The sequence below is a fragment of the Dreissena polymorpha genome, chromosome 9 (genome assembly GCF_020536995.1).
Source record: "Dreissena polymorpha isolate Duluth1 chromosome 9, UMN_Dpol_1.0, whole genome shotgun sequence".
In the NCBI taxonomy this organism is placed as follows: domain Eukaryota; kingdom Metazoa; phylum Mollusca; class Bivalvia; order Myida; family Dreissenidae; genus Dreissena; species Dreissena polymorpha.
This window is the reverse complement of record NC_068363.1, coordinates 1,632,818-1,642,069: the sequence shown is the minus strand read 5'-3', so window position 1 is coordinate 1,642,069 and position 9,252 is coordinate 1,632,818. Positions and strand designations below refer to the sequence as shown.

The 9,252-nt window shown below is 35.4% G+C and overlaps 1 protein-coding gene across 2 annotated transcripts; it reads left to right on the top strand.

Moving 5' to 3' along the window:
• Positions 1–1,780: 1,780 nt before the first annotated feature.
• LOC127845850 (triple QxxK/R motif-containing protein-like) lies at positions 1,781–9,029 on the top strand. 2 transcript variants are annotated; one of them, XM_052377017.1, is made up of 5 exons: positions 1,781–1,822; positions 2,780–2,892; positions 3,696–3,778; positions 5,332–5,417; positions 6,540–9,029. In XM_052377017.1, exons 2-5 carry the CDS (start codon positions 2,849–2,851, stop codon positions 6,630–6,632), a joined length of 306 nt encoding a protein of 101 aa, XP_052232977.1. In that variant the 5' UTR covers positions 1,781–1,822; positions 2,780–2,848; the 3' UTR covers positions 6,633–9,029. The 2 variants fall into 2 exon arrangements, with proteins under 2 accessions (XP_052232977.1, XP_052232978.1); XM_052377018.1 differs by having other exon boundaries at positions 1,794–1,921.
• Positions 9,030–9,252: the final 223 nt, after the last annotated feature.

Here is a 9,252-nt window from a genome sequence, read left to right as displayed (position 1 = left end):
TTTTGTCAATGGTGCCTTGGTCTTTAAGAACCATGAACCACTTGCTTGACATGAAGAATTGGGTCCAAACACAATTACCAGGGATATAGGGCTCATCTTGGTGCCTGCTGGTTGCAAGCGACGATGGTAAGGAAGCGTACCACGTGCTTCAGAAGGTTAATCTGGCAGTTCGTTCAGGAGAGGTTTCTGATGAGTCACACACGATTTGGGATCCTTCTGATACGTTTTATGTTTGGTAAGGAACTAGGGTCATCCTGACAGGAATGATAGTCAGGATGTGGATGGCCATGATGTCATCACACTCGTCCAGGTTGGCGTCTCCGCGCGAATCGAACTGGGCCCTCAGGTTCTCTATTGTGGCGTTGCTGCTTCTCGGCCGGAATATGCCGTCCTGGTTCAATCCATAATGTTGGATAAATGCAAGCAGATCTTCACAATGAACGACACTAGTTTCCTTACTAACGAGTTAAGAATGTTCGGGCACCTTGCAATGCGGGAAGGTACTTCCATATACAATGCCACATGACAATAAGTTCACGGGATATTTTACGATCAAACCCGCAGCCGAAACACTCTTTCTAAAGGCACAGACGTAACAAGTCCTTCTAGTGTTATCTTAGCAACAAGTGCCACGTGAAGATATTTGTGCCGGTTTTGTAAAAAGCAGATCTTCTTCACGATTAACGGCACATGATTAGCTTTGGATGCCCGGCTAACGAGGTCAGAAAGTGGGACTTCGAATGTTCGTTCACATTGCGGTACGAGACGCTTCATACCCGCATTCACGATCTTGTTTCTACACATCGATGCCTCAGATCTCATTGGCTGTGTATTGTATAAATTGTCCGTTACAGGGATGGGTTGGCCACTATGCCGGGTGGGGATTGTAATTGCTTATCCCAACAACATTCACGGATCCCATTCTGAACAGCATGAAGTTCTGAGTCCCGACCTTCTTCGCGTCTGACATGGTCATCGGTCGGAACGGTCCCATAACGGCTCGGCCACCCACCACACTCCTTCCCACCCTTTAGTCCTTTCTCCCAATTGAAAGATTCTGACCTCATGCCCATCCTTTACCCTTGTTCATGACCCAGCCCTCTTTTGACCTGTTACCTATAAATAAGCATGGGTCAGACTGACCCCAACCTATCTACCTGAAAAATCCCTGGCACGCATTGCATTGGTTAACCCGACCACTAACTACAGCATAGACCACTTTCACTTTACTAGATTTAGGCTCATATTTAAGACGTCCACATTTCCCCATACAGCATAGACCACAATGAGGGATCCTGTCACCTGCTCCATGGTTTGACCTTACTCCTTAATCATATTAATGACCAAAAGACCCACAGGATCCCTATGCGTGCCGCACCTAGATCGGATCCGTATTCACCACAACACACTCTTAGACCAAACATTCGGATCTACCAGCAACATCCTTGACCACATTTTGTGATCAGAAGACCCTAACCCCACGCGCACACCCTGTTCGAAGCGCCATTTATAGTGAAATAACAGTACTACAATGTTACCTAGGCTATACACATAGGTAGATGAAGATCCCATCGATCATGGTGCCTTCGAAAGGATGCATACAGATAAAAGTAACAGTAACAATTCAATTACACTTGTTCACAGATCTAGGTAGGCACTCTGGTTCCCAGCGTTATTCGCGGCTAAGGTACCAAACTGTTGAAACGGTCTCATGACAGTTCGGCCATTTCACCACGCTACTTAACTTTGCTGTTATTACAAATTATGTTTTAACAAGCATCTCAAATGTGGCAAGGGAAGATAACTAATAAGCACTCTGAATGTAAACAATTTAACGTTCTGACTTTTTATTTCGCTCAGGGACCTATATATGCATATTACTTAGTCAATTTGTTGTCAACTCATCAACTTAAATTTTAAGGTAGTTCTTCATATTCATAATACAAATGCGCTTCTTTACTTCGGCGATGTCTTCGCATATCAATTTAAAAAAAACATTAAATATACACCCATTTTAAAGGGGCCTTTTCTGTGTTCACATATTTTGGCATGCATTGAAGTTTGTGATTACATGCTTTGTATTGATAAATGTAAACACTGGATCTAAAAAAAACCCAGTAAAACTAAAAATAGAATAAAATTAAAGAAAAAAAGTAATTTCATTTGGGCTTGAACCACTGACCCCTGGAGTAAAAGTCTATCGCTTATGCTATTCACTTGGGGACTTTTCTAACGCATCACTTTTTAAACTTGAAAATCTCAGTTATGAGTAAAGATATTGATTTAAAATTTTACATACGATCATTTGACTACATTCTTTGCAAGCTTACGATAAAATCATTCATCCGTGACGATTGGGCGACTTGGTTGGGTAGGTGTGGTTCCATATTTTTGCACATAGAAATGTTAAAACGCGATTTAATTATAGTTTTATTTCAATTTTATTATTTAAGGTGGGTTCTTATACAAGGAAAACATAAAATAAATTTACAAAACAATTGTAGCTCGTATGAATATTTAGGAGCGCAATCGCGCACTTTGCACTTTACAGGCTACCTTTTGGACTTGCTAAAGCGTCCGATCGTCACGGATGAATGACTGTAAAGTTAGCTTGCACATATTGTAGTCAAATGATCACATGTGCAATTTTAAATAAAAAATATTTACTCATTCCTGAGATATGTCAGTTTTAAAAGTGTTGCGTTAGAAAAATCAAGTGTAGTAAAAGGCGAAATACATGTTATTCCAATTTAATTTCAATTTCATAATTCTATGTAAGTGTTTACACAAGAAAAACATAACATTAATTAAAGAAAAACAATATGGCTTGCATAAATATTCGAGCGAAATGGCTCAATCGGCATGTTGCAAGCCGGTCAGTTATTTAGACGTGTAAGTTTATGCGTTTTACTTTTCACATTGTTATTATTTAATGTTGTACGAGTTTGCGAATTTGACTTTTGAAGTGACGTTTTTAATTTGTTAAGTTTTATATTTTGATGTTTTTCAATTTCAATAAAATCTTCAGGAATTATCAGATATGTGTTGAATTATTCTTGATCCAAATTTCAACACAAGCAGTTCAAAAATAAGAGACCTATATTGATATGATTAAGTGATGCGTTAGAAAAGTCTCCAAGTGTATATAAGCAATCCTCGTAGCATAAAAAATATAAGGACAACAACAGAACTCCAATTTATTCAAGCGTTTTGCATTGCAACACTTTATAATTTTCAGGTTTTTAAATTGTCAAAAAATCCATATAACTGCATATTTGAGAGCATGGTTAATCTTACGTATTACTGTTTCCTCACAAATATCATAACTGCAACGAACATTACGAATCTGAAACAGTTTTTTTTTAATTTTGTCAATTTACCAAAACGTGAAAAGACCCCTTTAACAGGTTCTTACCATCCCGGCTTTGTCTAAATAATTGTAAAAGTAATTAGGTCAAGGACCTTAGGAAATTTATGAGTTGTTGGTCCATTTTAGTACAAATACATGTAGTACAAAGCTGATTGGCAGAAAAAGGTGATAATAATAAATTCAAAATCAAAATCAAAGCAGTAAAGAAACTTAAGCAATCAGATTTTTTATACTAGAACTGACTAGAGCTGTTTGATGAAGATGTTAATTTGCTTGGATTTTCTCTTGAAACCCATCATATCCATCTGTTATTTTCTGTTTGAAGATCCCCAGGTATTGCAACCATGGGTAGAAAAGATGCAAATAACACGCACTCAGCACCTGTGGATACATATAGGAAACAAATAGGTGAGCAGGACTCCAGATCAGGCCTAACAATGATGGGTACCATACATGTAACTCTTGAGCTCATTGATAAAAGGGATTCCCCCCCCCCACACACACACACACTCAACCCAACTGTCAGCTTTGCAGGATAATGAAGAATAGTAAAGTGTTTTTAAAAGCTTCAAATAAAGGGTAGTGAATAAGCATGACCGTAAGATCGAAGACATATAAATATTTTAAAGTAGTATCAGTGTTTTATATTATGCAGAAAGATTTCTGAAAAATAGTTTGTATTGTTGTTTTTCAACACTTACCAGAATCCCCATATTATGTTCTGAATATGTTCATGAGAAAATTAGTACCCCCTTAAAGTTAAAACTATTTATTTTAGCTTGATCGCATTGAAAAACCTAAGGCTTATTTGAAACGCTCTTGAGTCAATTTCCTGGGACTAGAACCGGTACTTTATGTCCTTTGGGGAGATCTAAAGAACGCTTCCACTGTATGGACTGAACCCATGACCTCCCGATGGCTAGGCAGACACCATATCCACCATGGCTAAGTACCCCTTAGGCCCACCTACACTATCGTGAAGGCGCATGCAAAATTATAATGATTATTTACACATATGAACCATTTAGCTACTGTTGAGAATTAAAAGTGTCACAAGCAGAAAACTCCTCTGACATTAGCCATATATGAAATTAAAACAGTTGTGTGCCGTCATGCTCACTGTCAGAAATGTAACAAGTTCACAGATAACTAACATGCTTGCCTGATAAATTTACTAGATGTCTGAACAGATTTCAACCCAATGTAACAGTGTGTCTGGCAAGCTCTGTTTAAATTTTGGTGGAGTCTTCAACAAGAAGTGAATGATATGGATATATATATTAAAAAATTCCATTTGTTGCTTTTAAGCTTACACAATGCCCTTTTACAATTTTTGTTGAAATATAGACTGTTCAAAAGTTTGCAGGTTATCGTGTTGAGTTATTTTTATGCCCCCAGTAGGGTGGCATATAGCATTTGAACTGTCTGTCCGTCCGTCCATCCATCAGTCTGTCCGAAAACTTTAACATTGGCCATAACTTTTGCAATATTGAAGATATCAACTTGATATTTGGCATGTATGTGTATCCCATGGAGCTGCACATTTTGAGTGGTGAAAGGTCAAGGTCATCCTGCAATGTCACAAGTCAAAAAATGCAATCCAAGGGAAGTAATAAGCTTTAAAAAGGAGATATTTTCTTAACCTGCCAAATGATATATTGAAATTTTATGTCAAAGGTGCGCAGTAGGGGCATTGTGTTTCTGACAAACACATCTCTTGTTTAATATACTTTTATTGCAGTTTCAAACTGTAACATTAATGATTTTTAAGTAGCTGGTGTACTTTTAATAATTTTTCCATTTTTGAAGAACATCTCTTGTTTAATATACTGTTATTGCAGTTTCAAACTGTAACATTAATGATGTTTAAGTAGCTGGTGTACTTTTAATAATTTTTCCATTTTTGAAGAACTATACAGTAACAAGCTTCTCTTAATATGTTAATGTTCATTATATTTCAGGAAAACATGATTATAATAAGGAGAAGAGAAAACTTAAAGCTGCAAAAGCTGCTGCTGATCTTAAGAAATCCTCATCACCTGTTAAGGTATCGATATTTTAATAAATAATTAATAATTACAGGTGTATGCTTAATTATTGTTATTCTTCTTGTTGTTGTTTCAATCTGTGTGTATCTAAATGAGAACATTTATCCGTAAACATGTGTCATTGTGAGCTATGATAGGCATGATTTACATGCATCTGATGAAGAACCAATATGGATGTAAAGTTATAGTTCCATGTCAAACAAGAACTAGTAATCCTGGTTGCATTAATCCAACTCCCAGCTACATGTATTGACCCTCTGGGTTTCAGCTGAAAAAGCATTGTTATACAATTTGCAGATATCATATTAAAATACATTTACTTATACACATAAATTGTAAAAAAAAATCATATTCATTCAGCTGGCAACATAGAAAATTATTTTCACTTTTATATAATTTATTATGTCATATTGTAATAATATCATAAACATCATGCAATGATGTTCCAGACGAACAACCAATGCGGTTTGTGTGTTTGAAGTGCTGGTATCCAGTGGGAAAATAACAATTTCCCTACAACATTCACTTCTAAAAAAGCATTCCTTACCATTTATTCACAATTAGAACTTTGTTAAATAAAAAAGCAGGTTTTAGTAATATATGTTCATTAGATGGTAATTATTTCTAGGCATCATGTACTGCATGTCCTTTCAGTATAATCCCAGATTAGCCTGTGCAGTTTCACAGGCTAATAAGGGATGCCACTTGCCGCCTAAACTAAATTTTTGATAGGAGAGTCTTATTTAATCAAAAATTCCATAAAAGTGGAAAGTGTCATCGCTGATTAGTGTGTGCAGACTACAGAAGCATTTCTGCTATGACTCTTTACGTTCATGTACATGCCTTTAACCCTTTAAGCGCTGGAACCGAATTTTAAAGGCCTTTGCAAACAGTTTGGATCAAGATGAGACGCCACAGAACGTGGCGACTCATCAGGATCCAAACTGTTTGTTATTGTGATAGTATTCTTTGAAAAATCGAAGAAAATGTTAATTTTAGACATTCAGCAGACGACATTTTAGCAGAAGACAAATTACCCAGCATGCAAACGGTTAACCCAGTTTTTCCAGAACGGGCCCCAATCGGTCAATGTAAGGTTTTGTTCACTTCTTTATTTCCAGGACACAGTGATGGTTCTTATCACAGGTCTACTGTTAATAGGTGGTTTATATGTGGGACTGTATTGGTATTTAAACAAAGAGCTGCCAAGATGAGAGAATGAAGATGCCTAAGTGTTCTAGCTTACATATCATTTAATTGTGCGCAATTTTTTGTTGTCGGCTCAGGTACTACCTGAAAGTAACCTGATTATTCTTATGTATACAATATACCCAGGGAAAGATCAATTTAAACGCACCCGGCCACTTATAATTATATTTTCCGTACCCCAGATACTTAGTATTACACCTGGGGAACTTTATGGTAGAAAATTAATTAACTTTGAGATTCAAACATTTTGTTCCATTTTATGATAGGCAATGAAGATCAAGTGGCTGAGTATTTACTCAATAAATAGTGTCAATATGTTGCATCTTTTTATATACTAAGTGTTGCACATAAAGGTGAATACATGTATTAATTTAAACAATCTTTGAATATTGTGATGATTAGTTGTTAATCTCTGAACATATATTCGATAAGTTTTGTTACTTTTATGTTTTATGTATGTTACACAATAATACCATTCTGTATTTTTGTTTTGTTTTAGGTTTGTTAACATCGTTGTTGAATATATATTCACACATTGCATACTTGCCTTTTATTTATTTGAATATTATTTACTTATTGTATGTGTAACCCAAAGAATTTTCATCTTTATGTTATATTTATATGTCTAAAATGCTTGTGACATACATTTTAATTAATACATGTGTCTCAATCATAAGATTTAAATTTCAGTTTGTTTTTGTTTTTTTATTTCATTTCATCAGTAAATCTCAAATGTAAAAAAGACGGATTTGAGTGGAATAAAACAAAAAAAGAAATATATGCAATTTACCATAATTGAACTTGCATAATATAAATACATTGTTTCAAGATTTTGTTTGAAATATCCTTTTCACCTAATTTGCATTATGTGACAACTTCTTATAATGATACGAACTTGTTCTTTATGGGAAAATACCCATTTTTTGCAAAGTAACAATTTAAAAAATTCAAAATAAAATAAACATTTGATTCAAACAAGGGAAGTAACTATCATGAAAACATATACATTACAGTTTGTACAACTTGCCATTGGTCGTTTGGAAAATTTCATTTTGAATTTAATTGTGCTTCACTGCTTGTAACAATAATTGCATTTGTTACATTTATTGAACTTGAAAAATTATTGTATTTGATACAGGTATTGTTCTTGTAACAATTATTTTTATTATAACTGTTATGCTACATGTATTACATGTTATGTACTTCATGCATGTATTGTACATGTAGCCTTTTTATCCCCCGCCATCGGCGGAGGGATATTGTTTTGGCGTTGTCCGTCCGTCCGTCTTTCCGGCAGGCCGGAGCCATATCTTGGAAGTGCTTTGACGAATTTCATTGAAATTTGGTATGAGTATATATAGGGATACTAGGATGATGCACGCCAAATGGCATTGTACACCATCTGTATCTTGAAAAGATGCTTTTTTGAGTGTCAAATATAACACTTTTGTGTCCAGAAGCATATTGGCTGGGGATATCAATTCAACGAATTTACTTGTTGGTCTTTTATTTACTTGTAAAATTTAGTCTACTTGTAACATGTATTAAACTTGTTACATACAATAAGTGTGCCGGTACATGATGGTGATTATTATACACTCTTATGATACACGTGACTGCTGAGGATGTGTATGAATACTTTATATACAATTATTTTAGGACGTTTATGAATAACTTATACATAGAGGGTAATCACGTAATAGACAAGCTGGCGACGCCCATGCCGGGACAATTATTTTTCGCCATTTTATACCCTTCATTACTCTTGTTTAATTTTAAAATGAGGCTCACTTTCCAGCCATACCAGTAAACATGTGATTAGCGGTTATTTCGTATTAAAATTCGCTTTATATCTCGACTTTACTTCCCGCAAATTTTCTCAGTGGAGCTTTAATGAGGTCATCCCGCTCAGAAATTTCGCAGCGAGTAAAGTCGTGAAAAAGAGCGAATAACAACACGAAATAAACGCTTTTAACTTTCTTGCTGATATGGCTAGAAAGTGAGCGGCAGTTAAACAATAAATACAAGTAATAACGGGTATAAAACGGCTGAAAATACCTGCCTTGGCATGAACGTCGCCATCTTGAATATCACGTGATTACACCCTCTGTTATATACAATTCTCTGAGGACGTTGTTTAATACCTTTTATACAATTCTCTGAGGGATTTCCACATTCCAGGTGGATATTGGTGTATCGAGTTGATATAGCCCTTAATTTAAGTGATTTTAATTATATTTCTATATACTGAATTAAACACGGTTTATCCTGCTGACCGTGCTTAAGTTTTCATCTGGACTTTTTGTGATTAAAAAATTGACACTTGCCGTTATCTTGTTCACGGCATTTTGTCATTTCTTTGCTTTTCAATACTATACATAAATTGACATGTAATTGAGAAATTGGTGTTCAGTTATTTGTATTAAAACGTAGCGTTTCAAGTAAATATATTGTTTAACCAATGAAATGTGCTATAAATTATCTTAAAATGTTGATATAAATTTAAAAAGGAAATGCGATCAGAGATACCAAATTATCATGCTGTGTGTTTCGAACTGGGTTTTTGTAATCACGTGTGTTTACGCTCACATAAATATAACTGGTAATTGCCCAACCTGCGATGTA

Bases quoted from the DNA above. Each gene is read 5' to 3' on its own strand.
- LOC127845850 (XM_052377017.1), top strand. From the start codon at position 2,849: ATGGCTCAATCGGCATGTTGCAAGCCGGTCAGTTATTTAGACGT. The intron at 2,893-3,695 runs GTAAGTTTATGC...TTCTGTTTGAAG, and splicing joins CCGGTCAGTTATTTAGACGT to ATCCCCAGGTATTGCAACCA. The intron at 3,779-5,331 runs GTGAGCAGGACT...ATTATATTTCAG, and splicing joins TACATATAGGAAACAAATAG to GAAAACATGATTATAATAAG.